The 15,556-nt window shown below is 39.7% G+C and overlaps 1 protein-coding gene across 2 annotated transcripts; it reads left to right on the top strand.

Annotated features, from left to right (window-relative positions):
* Positions 1–1,570: 1,570 nt before the first annotated feature.
* On the top strand, positions 1,571–13,168 carry LOC127010353 (long-chain fatty acid transport protein 4-like). 2 transcript variants are annotated; one of them, XM_050884302.1, is made up of 16 exons: positions 1,571–1,726; positions 4,568–4,758; positions 5,076–5,226; positions 6,171–6,296; positions 6,657–6,768; positions 7,193–7,270; positions 7,665–7,812; positions 8,122–8,236; positions 8,398–8,484; positions 8,757–8,831; positions 9,343–9,460; positions 9,564–9,707; positions 9,915–10,052; positions 10,276–10,433; positions 10,517–10,670; positions 12,163–13,168. In XM_050884302.1, the coding sequence occupies exons 2-16, from the start codon at positions 4,592–4,594 to the stop codon at positions 12,318–12,320; spliced, it is 1,929 nt and encodes a 642-aa protein (XP_050740259.1). In that variant the 5' UTR covers positions 1,571–1,726; positions 4,568–4,591; the 3' UTR covers positions 12,321–13,168. The 2 variants fall into 2 exon arrangements, with proteins under 2 accessions (XP_050740259.1, XP_050740260.1); XM_050884303.1 differs by lacking the exon at positions 1,571–1,726 and adding an exon at positions 3,990–4,092.
* The last annotated feature ends 2,388 nt before the right edge of the window (positions 13,169–15,556 follow it).

The following is a 15,556-nucleotide window of genomic DNA, read 5'->3' on the forward strand; positions in this document are numbered from 1 at the left end:
CTAGCTTAAGGATTTATTTATAGGTCATCGGGGGAATGCCACTTATCGAGGGACATAAAAAATAGACATGCCATAGATTAATTACTACCCTGCACACGCCAGCATCAGCATGTTCCCCAATCTCGCCATTCTCTTGAAGACTCTGTTGACGCTTCCAGTCTCCAACGGGGAAGGCAAGAGGTCTTTCTCAGCATTGAAAAGGCTGAAAACCTATCTGAGGAGTACCATCGGCCAAGAGCGCCTGAACGGACTTGCCCTCCTCTGTGTCCACTATGATATCCCCATTTCAGTCGAGAGTTCGGCAAATTCGGCGAAAAAAACCGCCGACTACTCTGCTTAGTGAGGCACTTTTTGAATACTTGGGAATATATTTTTTTAGACCAGCCAATCTTTGCAAATGTGTTATCTCAGTCCCATGTAAAAGAAGCCCTATAAGAAGTCCTTTTTATCTTCAGCTGTGTCTAATTTTACATATTTACTTTTTTGTAAAGGTTAGGTTTGTAATTTATATATGACCTGTATTATGATCACCCTTGCTGCTTACATATTGAAATAAACGTTTAGTTTTCTTCGAATGCTCGTATGGTGATGATTTCTACCTGTTCAGATCTATCTTTTCACTGGTCGGATGTACAATTTGAATTGTTTCTTTCATTTGTCATATGTACATTGCATGATTGCTCGGGAGCTGCGGATTTTAAGCAAAGAACCGCCATCACTATCCATTGGTCTTCACTGTTTTGAGGCTGTCACTAACTTATGAAATTTTACCATCGGGCCCCCCGCAAAGTGATTTTCTGGATCCGCCCCTGTGTGGTGTCATATAGAGTAAAGAAAAACCTTGAAAGAGACAGTGATCCATGATGGAGGAAAGAGAGGAGGGGAAGTTGAGGAGAAGAGGAGGTAGAACTGGAGGTTGAATGGGTAGGAGTATCGTAGTGTGCTAGTTAATTATTTTGGTTGGGTTTTTTTTTTTTTCCTCCTATGTTTGATTCGTGACACGCAGGCTAAGGCTAAAATGGTGATCAATAAGAATATAGGTATAGTTCTTTAATTTTAATTGTCTTGTCTGCCAAAGTTTCTTCTTTTAGGTCATTTTTGTATAACCAATATATCCTTTTAAATTAATGTTGACTTTAATGTCTGTATTTCGTTTTTCCATTTCGTTGAGTCCCATTTCCTTACTTTTTCTATTATATTATTCTTTGCCAGGCTATCAAATTGTGTCTTTTTATGGTGCATATGAATATATTTATGGATAGAGTATTAAAAAGATAAAGTTGGAGATACTGAATGAGCTCCTTCGCACTATTAAGCCTGGCAAGTCGACGGCCTCTTGGTCAGGATGGCTTAATTTATTACCTATGGTGACTCGAGATCTACGCCCAGACCTTGACTTAGACCCAGACTATATATAACTGCCCCCTCCCTTGTTGTGCTTTCCTTCCTACCATTGTATCTTTTTAATTTCATGGTGCTACCTACACGTGTATTAATAGTTGTATAATCACACTCTGTCCTGCCAGGGGGTTGGGATGGCATGTTCCTCCCTTCTCCCTTGTTGTTTACCTGCAACAATAAACTATCAATCAATCAATATATAAAAGTGCCCGGCAGCCTGGGGAGAAATCTCAAGCCACCTGTGACATCAAGATCAAGATTAAGGCGTGTGGGCCATGTGGGTGTGGTTGCGTAGTGCAGTGAAAACCGTGCCATGAGATATACGGTAAGGGATCTCCTCCATTAATAGGCACTGGTAACATGTGGCATTCCTTTATGTAGATCCTGTGAAGCATAAACTCGTGGTTAATGTATTGTTCATGTCTTCGTATTCCTGCAACACCTATGGCAACAAAGTATTTCTTACGAGTCATTGCAAGGTAGTAGAGTAGATATTGGAGGCATGGCAAGGTATTAGAGGCATTTCAAGGTAGTAGAGTAGATACTGGAGGCATGACAAGGTATTAGAGGCATTGCAAGGTAGTAGAGTAGATATTAGAGGCATTGCAAGGTAGTAGAGTAGATATTGGAGGCATGACAAGGCATTGCAAGGTAGTAGAGTAGATATTGGAGGCAAGAAAAGGTATTAGAGGCATTGCAAGGTGTTAGAGTAGATATTTGAGACATTGCAAGGTAGTAGAGTAGATATTGGAGGCATGACAAGGTATTAGAGGCATTGCAAGGTAGTAGAGTAGATATTAGAGGCATTGCTAGGTGCTGAAGTAGATATTAGAGGCATTGCAAGGTCACTGTTCCCTTTACTGCTTAACTGTTCCCATCACTGTCTAACTTCTCTTTTTGACTAACACAGTTCCCATCACTAACTTTTCCCCATTTCTACCACAGATCCCATCCTATCTAACTTTTCCCCATTTCTACCACAGGTCCCATCCTATCTAACTTTTACCCATTTCTACCACAGGTCCCATCCTATCTAACTTTTACCCATTTCTACCACAGGTCCCATCCTATCTAACTTTTACCCATTTCTACCATAGGTCCCATCCTGTCTAACTTTTACCCATTTCTACCATAGGTCCCATCCTGTCTAACTTTTACCCATTTCTACCACAGGTCCCATCCTATCTAACTTTTCCCCATTTCTATCATAGTTCCCGTCACTATCTAACTGTTCTCATTTCTACCAGCTACCTTCCCTGCCTAACAGTTTCCATTCCCATTTCTACCAGTTCTCATCACTCTAACAATTCCCATAACTGCCATAGTTTCCATTCTCTGACTGTTCCCATCACTGCCACACACAGTTACGATTAGGTTCCTCAGCTTCTTTTCCTCTCCAACTTTTCCCGTCACTACCTAATAGTTCCCATCACTTCCTCAGTTTCCATTCCTTCCTTATATAGCTACTGTTCACATCACTGCCACACACATGGCTCCCATCACTGCCACACTTTTATTTCTCTTCAACTGTTCCCATCACTGCCACACACACTTCCCATCACTGCCAGATACAGTTCCTATCACTGTTACACAATGTTCCTATCACTGTTACACAATGTTCCTATGATCCACACATTTTTCCCATCACTGAAAATGTTCCTATTTCTCAGGTCCCCTAACTGCCCCCATCACTTGTAGACAGTTCCCATCACTTGCAAACTGTTCCCATCACTTGCAAACAGTTCCCATCACTTGCAAACTGTTCCCATTACTTGCAAACAGTTCCCATTAAGTGCACATAGTTCCGATCACTACTTGCACACAGTTCCCATCACTTGCAGACAGTTCCCATCACTTGCAAACTGTTCCCATTACTTGCAAACAGTTCCCATTAAGTGCACATAGTTCCCATCACTACTTGCACACAGTTCTCATCACTTCCAAACAGTTCCCATCACTTGCAAACTGTCCCCATCACTTGCAGACAGTTCCCATCACTTAGGCTAATTGCAAACAGTTCCCATCACTTACAGACTGTCCTCATCACTTGCAGACAGTTCCCATCACTTGCATACAGTTCCCATTACTTACAGACTTGTCCCCATCACTTGCAGACAGTTCCCATCACTTGTAAACACTTCCCATCACTTACAGACTGCCTCCATCACATGCAAACAGTTCTCATCATGTGCACACAGTTCCCATCACTTGCACACAATTCCCATCACTTGTACACAGTTCCCATCACTTGCACACAATTCCCATCACTTGCACACATTTCCCATTGCCTGTAAACAGTTCCCATCACTTGCACACAGTTCCCATCACTTGTAAACAGTTCCCATCACTTGCAGACAGTTCCCATCACTTGCACACAGTTCCCATCACTTCCAAACAGTTCCCATCACTTGCACACATTTCCCATCACTTGCACACAGTTCCCATCACTTCCAAACAGTTCCCATCACTTACAAACAGTTCCCATCACTTACAAACAGTTCCCATCACATACACACAGTTACTCCATAATTTGCACACTCTTCCCATCATAACATATATACCGGGGTAAAGAAACCACTATCTTTTAGTCAGTCAGGTAACAAGATCAAAGTCACATTGATAAGATTAAGCATACCACAAGGGTTTCTGACCTTGTCCTCAGTGTAGCAATTTCATACACGCTGAACAGAGGTAAGTATCTTGCTGCTGCTGAGACGTTGAGTACTACTTAATTTATGTTTTAATCAACATGCTACCACCAAAGTATCTCTACCACTATGTGTACATGATTATATTGTGTCTAGTGAGACCAGGGGAATGGTTACGAAAGGGAATAGAAGTCTAGTTGTGCCAGTCTTATTATATGTGTAGTATATTATATTTGAGTTAATATACATGCATTATATTGGAGGTAATTGTTTACATTTTGCATCAACCATCAGGTATGTATTGCCAGGTTCAGTAAATCTATAATCGATCAGTCTTCTATGATATTGCACTACCAAAGAGGTTGACTGCCTGGTTTATGATGAGTAGGGTTTATATAAAAATTGTGAATCTGTATGCAGTATACCAGCAGTATACTAGCATGAACTTTTGTTCTTGTGGTACTGCAATTATTCTTGCACTCTTTGAACCCTTATGTAATGTTATCTGTCTGTTACAGGTGGAGTAACTTTTTCAAGGCAGCATGATAAATTTGCGCGCAGCACTCGTGGTGGGTGTGGTGAGCCTCCTTTGGGCTACCACCACCCTCACTCTGGGCCAGCTGGTGGGGGTGACGCTCTTATTATACATCGTCACAGGAGGATACTACACAGTGTGGCTCGCATACAATACTTTACCTCGGGATCTGCGGTGAGTTAGTTTATCTGTGATTCTTTATGCTAACCTTATATTCATTCCATATTTAGCCATTTCTCTGCCACTTATAGCTTCAAATCAGCTGAAGCAGACAGAATAATAATAAAAAAAGATCCAGAGCCTGCCTCCAACTTGTACTCTTAGATTTATTTTCCCTTACCTGCCTCTACCTCCCATATATTATTCTTTCCATGCTCCTTCTTTCTTCCTACACTCATATTTTTAGTCCCTCCCACCCTCCTTCACCTACTCTAATTACTACATACTTTTTTTGTTTTTTTCCCATGTTATGTGAAGGTCGCTTTTTCCAGGGCTGGCGTAAGGTATCTGCGTGTTCTTGCGAAGGTTAAATGGGCAACTTATTCAAACTCCAACATACCGAGGATGTTTATGGAGAATGTGCGGAAAAATCCCAATAAAGTTGCCTTAATATTTGAAGACCAGAAGTGGACTTTTGCACAGGTTAGTAGGTTAGGTTTTGTGATCACTCTTAGCTGTCTGTCTTGAATAAGCTGGTCTCATTCAGCTTCAGCTCTTTTTAGATACCTAAGTAAGTCTGGAGAGTCATACCGCCACGTCTTTTTACAGCTTTGAAATTTGTCACACTGCATGTACCTGTTACTGTTCACTGGAGTTAATCCTCTGGTAGGGCCATTGCACGCAGAAGGGCATAGGGCACTGGGAAAGTAAGCTGCTAAGTATGGATGACACTCTGGGCAATGTAACTGGGTACATAACATTAACAAGGGCAAGATGACCATTTTTTAATGTGCCAAAATAGGAGTAATTATGAAGGTTAGTCGTAGAGTTCATTTTTTTTTAGTATTCACAGTGCAAGAGTATAAGTGATGGAGAGCACTATGATCTATGGGGAGAATGGGTGTCATAAAATAATTAAGATTTAAACTAGGAAAGGAAAGTTGCCACAATGATTTCAGTAGGGGGAGAATTACAACTGAATAAGACGACAAGAGAAGAAACGTTTATGAGGCTCTTTCTGGGAGTGGTAGTCAAGGGTAGTACAAGGTCACATTCATACACTAGAGCAAGGTGATGATGTCAACACAGTGTCCCAGAACTGGTGTAGTAGTGGTGGTAAAATATTCTCTGGCTCATAACACATGTTCCCTTGATAACTGACTTCACAATGCTTATAAAACAGCTTTAATTTCTTTTGGATGTAGTGACAGATCAAGGGACCAGAGAATAAGTGAGGGAGCGTTAGGGATCAGACACACATTCTCTCCCTTCATCATCTACAAACTTGAATACCCATGTTGACATTCAGCTTAATGAAAGGGTGGACTGCCATGCCCAGCATGCTGTTCAGGATTATGCAGTTGATTCTGTTACCGAGTACACTTATTTCTCTGTTAAAATTGTGTTTATTTTCCGTTTGTCTCCAGATTGACGAGTACAGCAACAGAGTGGCAAACCTGATGGTGTCTGATGGCTACAAGCATGGAGACACAGTGGCCTTATTCATGATGAACCAGCCAGAGTACGTCTGCACCTGGCTGGGCTGTGCCAAGGTAATTGTATTACTCAGCGACTTAAAAGGGCTTGTATTTGATAATTGCGAAAGTAAACTGTACCAACAACTATGAAGCTGTTGATAGACACCCTTCCATCTCCTCAATTAATGTGCCTTTCTTTGGTGTGTATTTGTGTCAATTCATAATTGTTCCTCCTTTTACTGTAACTATTTTCTTGCTCCTCAAGGTGTGTTGACCCTCTTTATAGTCATTGTGCAAAATTAAGTAATGATCACTATGACAGTCTGTACATTTATTTTAACTTCATGTGAAATCTTTATTTTTAGCTCTTATTGAAGTATCTCTTGAACAGTAGGCTTATATTTCACATTTTGCTGACTTTTGAATACCTCTCAGGTTGGAGTTGTCACAGCATTGATCAACTTCAACTTGCGACATGCTCCCCTTATCCACTGTGTCCAGGTGGCAGAGTCAAAGGCCATAATCTGTGGCAGGGAATTACAAGATGGTAAGATAAAACCTTTTTAACATGGACCCATAGCTAAAGGGAGACATTGAGCAGTAGTGGCCCCTTAACTCTTTTCTGCACCTCCCAAAACTGAATTAGTTTTATTATCACTCCCTTCAAATATTATGACAGATGTAGAGAGGATTTTTCCACATAAGAGAATAAAAAATTTCCCTCTAAAGCTGTCTATGATGTCTCCCTAAAGGCTATGAACCATCTTTCCAATGTTTTATGTTTCTTTGACAAAAGTAGTAAATATTGTTATTTGATAACTTATTTAATTACCACTCTTCATTGATTAACAAAAGAATAAGTTATGACTTATAAGGATGTAAAAAAACTCAAAATATATCATACAGTTGTTTTCCATAATGGAAAGTAATGCAGTAATATGGATAGTATTTCAATGACGAACATATTGCAGCGTTGAAGGAGGCAAAGGATGAACTCAAGTTACCAGTGTATGTGTCAGGATGTGGCAACACTGCTCCAGAAGTCAAGGGTGAGTGTTGGTACTTGCAATTATGGTCTCTGCATAAGATCTCTCAAGATATTGATCAGCTCAAGTAGCCTGCAAAAGAAGTAAATTTGAAAGCTACAGCTATTTGTTATATCATGATGAACTCCAACAATTTTGGGTGGACCTAGAATATAAAGAATATAAAGATTTACATGGGAAACAGAAAACACAGACCTTAAAGTTCCTAAATGGAGAGTCTTCCAACAAACTTGCTTTAAAACCAATCTTTGCAGTCATAAGAAAGCCGAGCTGGTTTCTTTTTTAATCATGTTATCATTCTATGTTACGCTACTAATAACTTATTCCACTGCCTTACAATACATCTGGTATATAGGAATTTGCTGCTGTCCAATCAGTATTTATATGTTGACATTAGATGCCAAAAACATGGACCAGCTACTCAGTACATCAGACCCCACTCCACCACTGGAGCTAGACAAAGTTGGCTCCTTTGACAAGATGCTGTACATCTTCACTTCTGGCACCACTGGCCTCCCAAAAGCTGCCATCATCAAACATGCTAGGTAAGTCACAAAACTAGAGTGCCCACTTACTTGCATTGGTAACATTGTACATTAACACTTAGATAGAAAATTACTGAAATAAAGAGTGTATTTTGACAAACAAAAATGGCTCCCATCTGAGAAACATCTGTGTATCACCTACAACTGAATTCTTTTTTTTTTATTTTTTTTATCCCAATGTTATTTTGTATTGTATCATCATTACTGCCGTTATATTAGTTGCTTTACTTTTCAGTTCACAGTACATATTATCATTTAAAAGCTATGATGTGATGATGCATTCTATTATTATGAATATAATCGTGATAGGTATTTGTTCTTCTGTACTGGTGCCCATCACATGGCTGCCTTGACAGAGGAGGATATCATATACAACCCATTGCCTCTGTATCATTCTGCCGGAGGCATGGTGGGAATGGGACAGGTAGGAGCAGCCTTACATACCATAACCCTGAATATTTTAGTTACTTGTATGTCAGTGTAATGAATATATGTAATTTTTTGGCAGCATAAACTGAGAACTTTGATGAGTGGAATGTTTAGGGCAGTTAGCATTACAGAGTTATAAGACTAACATACTTGTAGGTGCTAGTGTTCAACTGCACAGCTGTCATCCGCCGCAAGTTCTCAGCCTCGCAGTTCTGGATTGAGGCTGGAAAGCATAACTGCACAGTAAGTGATGAAATCAGCCAGTACTAATCAGCCATGTTCATAAGAAATATAATGATTTACTTATTTTTTATCGAACACATTGTGCATCTCACATCATCACATCTCATCTCATGCCTCCTATTTGTGACTCAGTAGTTTGTATTTCAGAACTGCCACATGCTATCTTTCTTTTCATGAAAATCTTCTTCAAACTTAAGCTATGTGTTCACTTTTTATCTATATTCAACCCTATACCTAACAACTGATGTCCTACAAGAGAGATTATCGTGCAGGTTGGTCAGTACGTGGGAGAGTTGTGTCGCTACCTCCTCAACACTCCACCCAAGCCTGAGGACACCCAGCATAAGGTTTGTATATACAGTAAAACCAAATTATTAAAGTGACTCAAATCTGGATCTGGATCTGGTCACATGATGCGCAGGGCACCCGTACAGGTGCATAACAATTTAGAGATTATGAATTTATAGTCAGTTATCTCACAAGAAGTCATGGGCAGACACCTGGATGACTTATCATACATGACTTATCATACTGTGCATAGAAGGACGTGGGGATAAACCGAGCGCCATTACATCAACTTTGGTGTCAGTATTCTTCATGCTGTTGAAATTATAGCTTCGTGTAACATTTTCCACTTTCACTGAATGATTTGTCTCAGCGTATCAAGATCAAAGGTAACTCATGGTTGTGAGACTGTAAAGGGTGTACATTTGATTTGTTCTGCCATTTGCCTAACATTTTCATGTATGCATCTGACCTGCACATCAACACGAAGAAATTAAATATAATATGCAGGATTGTTACTCTGCAATCTGTGGACATATATGTATATTCATCCTCTTTGTTTGCAACCTTCAGGTGAAAGTGATGTTTGGAAATGGAGTGAGGGCTCAGATCTGGGAGCAGTTCACTTCACGCTTCAACATGCCAACCATTGCTGAGTTTTATGGAGCGACAGAAGGCATTGCAAATATAAGTGAGTGCAGCTGCAGGCATGTTGTTTTTATTCATTTTCTTTCACATTCAGTAACTGAAACCTGAAAGGTCAGTTCATGTAATAGTTTACATATATTTTACAGTGAACATGGATGGAAAGCCCGGTGCGTGCGGGTTTGTGCCAGTAATACTACGTCACGTCATCCCGGTGTATTTAATCAAGGTTGACGAAGAGACAGGAGAGCCAATGAGAGACAAGAATGGATTCTGCATAATGTGTGAACCAGGTGATGACACATAAACCAGCATAGGCCAATTAGAGAAATATAATCCTATTCACCCAAAACTATTGTAACTGAATTGTTTACAGGAAGTTTGTAAAGCACAAAATATAAGTGGGTAGATGGACAATATTATCTTATCTTCATGTTTTTACAGTTTTCTTCACAAGGAAAAAGACAAAATTTAACATTAATTAGCCATTTCCTAATCAGGAGAACCTGGAGAGTTTGTGGGGATGATCAAAAGGAATGATCCACTGCGGGACTTCCATGGTTATGCTGATCGCAAGGCCACTCAGAAGAAAATTGTTCAGGATGTGTGGAAGAAAGGGGATGCAGCCTTTAAGTCTGGTAGGTGAACAGATGCAGAAACTGTTTCATAGAAAACATGAGTATGAGTTGCTGTAGAACAGTGGTTCCCAAAGTGGGTGGTACCGCCACTCGGTAGTTTCAAAATCATTCGCCATTATCATGAGAATATCATCAATTTTTCTTATTTATTCCATGTATTTAATGTTTTTCTGCAAGTGTCTGCATGTATGTACTGCTTTGGCTGATGACTCCTTTTCTGCAGGTGACATTCTAGTCATGGATGAGTTTGGTTACTTGTACTTCAAGGACCGGACTGGGGACACTTTCCGCTGGCGAGGAGAAAATGTTTCATCAACAGAGGTGGAAGGAGTCGTGTCCAAGGTGGCTGGCAACAAGGATGCCGTGGTGTACGGTGTAGAGGTAAGGGGAGACAGGATTACTGTGTCACTATTTGCTCAGCTGATGAAAGTTTTTATATCTAAGCACTGTCCCTCTTCCAATAGGTGCCTGGTGCAGAAGGAAAGGCTGGCATGGCAGCAATTGTTGATCCTGACGACTCCACAAATCTGACCGAATTACTTGTTGAGCTTAAGAAGAACTTGCCCACCTATGCTTGCCCTCTCTTCTTAAGGATACTAAAGACGATTGATGCCACAGGTATGTTATTAAATATAAATTTGTTTGGACAGTATTAGTTGTTTGTCTTATAGTTGCTGTAATCATCCATTTCGACTAACATTGATGCTCAGTAGAGTGACCACCTTCATACCTGTTGTATATTCCAAAAAATACATAAAACATCAGTTGTAAATATGGTGTCCTTCAAACACTAACTAGTGTTAGGGCCTCAAAATACAGCCATTAACTACTACTTCGAACTTTAACTCTAACCCTTCTTTAAAACTTTGAGGTCATAGTAGAATCTCGCCAATAAGGACTTCTAATATATTGTTTTGAATAATACTGCAAGTTAGGATTGGTACCAAATTTCTACAATGATGTTCAGATTCAGTGAATATCTGATAATTTGCTGGAAGGAAGTGTCTGGGCACATCCTGGATAGCATTTGTGTATGGTCATCATGATGATGGAATCGTCAGAGTTGTGTCCTTGGCGAAGGGGTCATAAAGCTCATACATTGTGAGCTGCTCCTGCAGTGTTGTAAGGCAAGAACCTAATTTACAAAGCACAACAACATTATTTGAAGGTTGCAGCTGAAGTTGCAAATTCTGTATAATGTAGAAGATGTTATAAGATTTCATCTCAAATTTATTTGGAAATGCAGTATATTTAGTGTTTCCCAACAAAAAAAAGAGAGTATGTTAATAAAGGAAGTCCATCCATCAAAGCAAATAATAACATAAGAGAAGTATCTTTAAATTAGTTTTCTCTTCATAATTATAGCATGTATTTATTCTTCCTATTTTCTTTGTAAACCAAACGATAATATTATACAAGAGTAGGAGCTATAAATAGGATGTGGAAGAATGATTAAAAGTTACCTAAGCTAAAGCTAACTTCTATAGCCAATTCAGACAATGCTGTATCACCAAGTGTGAGATAACTGTGATAGCAAGAAAGGCTAATCAATCAGCATGGCATCTTTTTTGAGTGCTTTCTGCTTTTGTCTTGACACATTCAAATGTCTGAATTTGCACCTTGTGCACTCAAGAAACTGTGTGTACAGCAATTGTGACTAACTACCCCAAGTGTGTTGCAACCTGCTTGCCACTCAGCCCTGCTGTAAGGAACTTGGGAAGATCCAGATAGCAAGGCTGAGCAGGAGCAGCCTTGTGAATTTTTTATTTATTTATTTATTTTTTTTTTTTTTTGACAAGCCTCTGAACAATCTAATGCTAAACGCCTCATGAAACCCCTGAAAGTGGGTATATATTACTCAACTTAATAACAATCTTTATTATTTTAGCTTAAAAAGTAATAAAAAAAGGTAACAATCCTTTGGTGTCAGTACCAACAAACCCTTTGTCCATGTATTTCAATATAAATAACATTTGTTGATAACAGTGTTTTCAGGCACCAGGTGAATATTATTGGCAAGATTCTACTCTGATTCGTAGGTTAGTGACACTGACATATCAATACTGTTATAGCTCTGAAAGGGATACTATTGTATGCTAACTATCCTCAGGCACCTTCAAGCTGAAGAAGTTAGCCCTACAGAAGGAAGGCTTTGATAGAAATTTGATCAAAGATGCCCTTTACTTCCTGGATGGTAAGCAAAATAAGTATGTTGAGCTCACCCCTGAACTCTTTGCCCGGATCAGCGATGGTAAAGCTGGCTTATGAAGAGAAGTGAGAAGTGTACATATCAACAACATGATATTGTCTCCTGTGAGCATACTCCAGTTTAGTGCCATATATTCATGGGGCATTGTATAGTCCTAGGTAGCCTTATTTTGTGCTCATCTTTTTAGTCATCTATTGCTTTCATAATTATACTTAACATTTCTGAGACCTTCTAAAGAGGTTTCATCTATATCCATACCACCCAAACCCCACTAAAGAACTGATACCCAGGAGCTTGATACTCTGTATGCACCAACCTTGTCATGTCATGCAATGATTTGATGTTTTTAGACTTTCGCAAACAAAATGGGTTGTGTAAATGAAAAGGATATACTTGAACCAGTTTACCATGGAAAACATAAAGTATTTGCTATTGTCCTAGAAAACAAAGAAAGGTGTATATCTATCCTAGTAAGTCCAGCAAGTAAGGGTTCATGGTAAGGCTAGTCAGCAACAAATATTAAGTTAATTATAAAATAGTGCAACAGCATGAGTTAAACACAATGAGCATTAACTGAAATCCACTCTAGCTCTCTAACCTCTATAGCCCCTAACCCACTCCACTGGGAAGGGAGAAAGATAGACTGATCTTGATATTACTAATAACTAGATTATGAGAACATTTTATTTAAAAGAGAATTTTGGGGTTGTATAATGTAATTAGCGTATTGTACATATTTTCATTATATAACCAGAAAATCCTTGGAATTTTACAATATACTTACCAAGTGTGTGTTCATCTCTGCAGCAAATGACAGTTACTATGCATACCAGTTTGTAGAAAACAACTGTACTGTAGTATATTTTATTTGTATATGTTGAATTATAAAGGTGAGTGAAATTTTAAACATGTGTTCATATTCACTACAAGCATTTTTTTAAGTGTAGTAATGTGAAAATGTCTGATACTGTTTTAAGATAATCTAATTACAGGAGGGGTTCATTAGGTTGTCTAAAATTATAAATTTATTTAGAGCTTCAAGGAGACAACTCATTGAACCGGCACTGGTATCACAAAATTATCCCATCCTTCAAGCTTACTGTCTATGCACAACATTTCCTCAGGATAGAAACCCATCATGTAACAGTCCCTCCTTGAACCAGTACTCCACATAGCAGCTACATTATTTAGTTTTGTTTTTTTGTTACATCGAGTAAGGGTTAATTTTACTTCATATAGCTACCAGCCAAAAGAGTTCGTATTTACGGTGTGTGTGTGTGTGTGTGTGTGTGTGTGTGTGAAGGCTTTGCAAAGTAGCTCATCAACTACCGTATTTTACAGCCAAGATCAGTATATTTTCCTAATAATAGTTACTTTTAAGCTATTTTCCAACTCAGCAGAACGAACCAGATACAGCAGTTGAAAGCTCATCACTATTTATTTCATAGTAGCTATATTCTTCGAAGTCTTTGTGGTGAAGTGTTAAGCACGCTTTTTTTTTATAGCTACGAATCCTCGGGCCTGGGTTCGAGTCCCGGTCCGTGCAGTCGGCGCTCATCTCACCCAGCATTCATCCTTCCTTTCAGGCTGGTCAATAAATGGGTACCTGGGGAAACCTGGGAAAAGTAACTTTGGTAACCCGAATGTCACACTGGCCCTGTGTGCCGGGGTAATGGGTTATTTCCCGCCACAGGCTCAAAAGTCAATGTGACGGAGATGAGCACCGAGGTCAGGCGCAACTTTGGCGTAGAGAAAGAGGGAGGGAGTCTGGGGGGCATGAGGCGATTATATAATCCATTTTCGCATACATTGATCAAAGACAAATATGGAGGAGTTATATAAAGAACCACATGAGAAAACTCGAAATATTGATTCCTTTGAAAACGTGGCATGTGGTCATTTCCGTCCGTAACTTTCTCCTAGCTCTCTCTCTCTCTCTCTCTCTCTCTCTCTCTCTCTCTCTCTCTCTCTCTCTCTCTCTCTCTCTCTCTCTTCCATGAATCCAGGAAAACCCCGCCGCTGCCGTGCCCGGGTCACCTTGCAGCTTTCCTTTCCCGCCTGCAGTCTGATGATCATGCATGCCATGTGCTTTGTGCTTCGCCAGCTTTCATAACTTTTCATTCACACTCTTCATAATGCTCTTCGACAGTATATATAGGCAGTTGGTTCTCTCATTACTAACTTGTTAATTAAAAGTTTCGTCAGATTTTCTTTGACTTCAAGATTAAAAATAAAAAGCAATCGTCGTGTTCCTGTCATATATATATCGCTAGTTTTCGTATATTATTGCTCACCTGTGAAGATGATGATTAGACGGTTGTTGTCAAAGCAAACAAGAAAAGGAAAAAAAATGAGGGACTTGTACCTTTCCCGCAATCTCTCTCTCTCTCTCTCTCTCTCTCTCTCTCTCTCTCTCTCTCCGGAAGACTGTCACCTTACCGTTTGCTACATACCGTATTTTACTGTTATTTACGAGTAACGGGGTTGTGATTATCCGGATTATCACCCGTAGATCCCTCACCTAAGAAATCCTTTACTATTAGGAATGCGAACATAATAATCTTAGAATGCGTGAGTTTTACGTTTCATAGCACGCTCTAGTAAAATAAGGAGAATTATTGTGGATAATAATCAAATAAATAGCACAAACTGGCGACAATTTGTGGTTGCTCCGTGAGGGGTGACCACTGACACGGGGAGCAGTGTTACCATATTGTAGCACAACTTTGGATATGGTTTCAGGAAATGGAAGATTGACTTCATTGATAGTTTATTGAAGGGAGGAACCTGTCATAGTTAGGAAAATGTACCATATTGTGTATAAAGTAAGCTACTGATCGAGGAACTTGAGTTGGAAATTATAGTTATGGAGTACGTATAGTTAGGTTTGTAAGAAAAAAAAACTTGTCCTTGGTTTGTATTACACAGCGAAATATATTATGAGTGGAAAGATTAAAGGTGGGAGGAAAGTGAAGGAGAGGAACAGGAGACAAATAGTGGAGAGAGAGAGAGAGAGAGAGAGAGAGAGAGAGAGAGAGAGAGAGAGAGAGAGAGAGAGAGAGAACCGCAAAAGCTCGAGGGAGAAGAGAAAGGGGAGGAAGGAAAGACGGGGAAAGAAACACGTTAACGCAACTGTGAAGGAAGGAAAGAGGAGGAAGAACCAAGACGAAAGGCACGAAAATGGGACGATTATAATTTAATTGGAGTAACCTAAGTAGCACCTGAGGGTTCTGGCAACACTGCGCAGGTGACAACAACAGCTGGGCCGAGAAGAGAGGCGGTGTGGCGAGAAATA

This window comes from Eriocheir sinensis, chromosome 43 (genome assembly GCF_024679095.1).
Source record: "Eriocheir sinensis breed Jianghai 21 chromosome 43, ASM2467909v1, whole genome shotgun sequence".
Lineage (NCBI taxonomy): Eukaryota > Metazoa > Arthropoda > Malacostraca > Decapoda > Varunidae > Eriocheir > Eriocheir sinensis.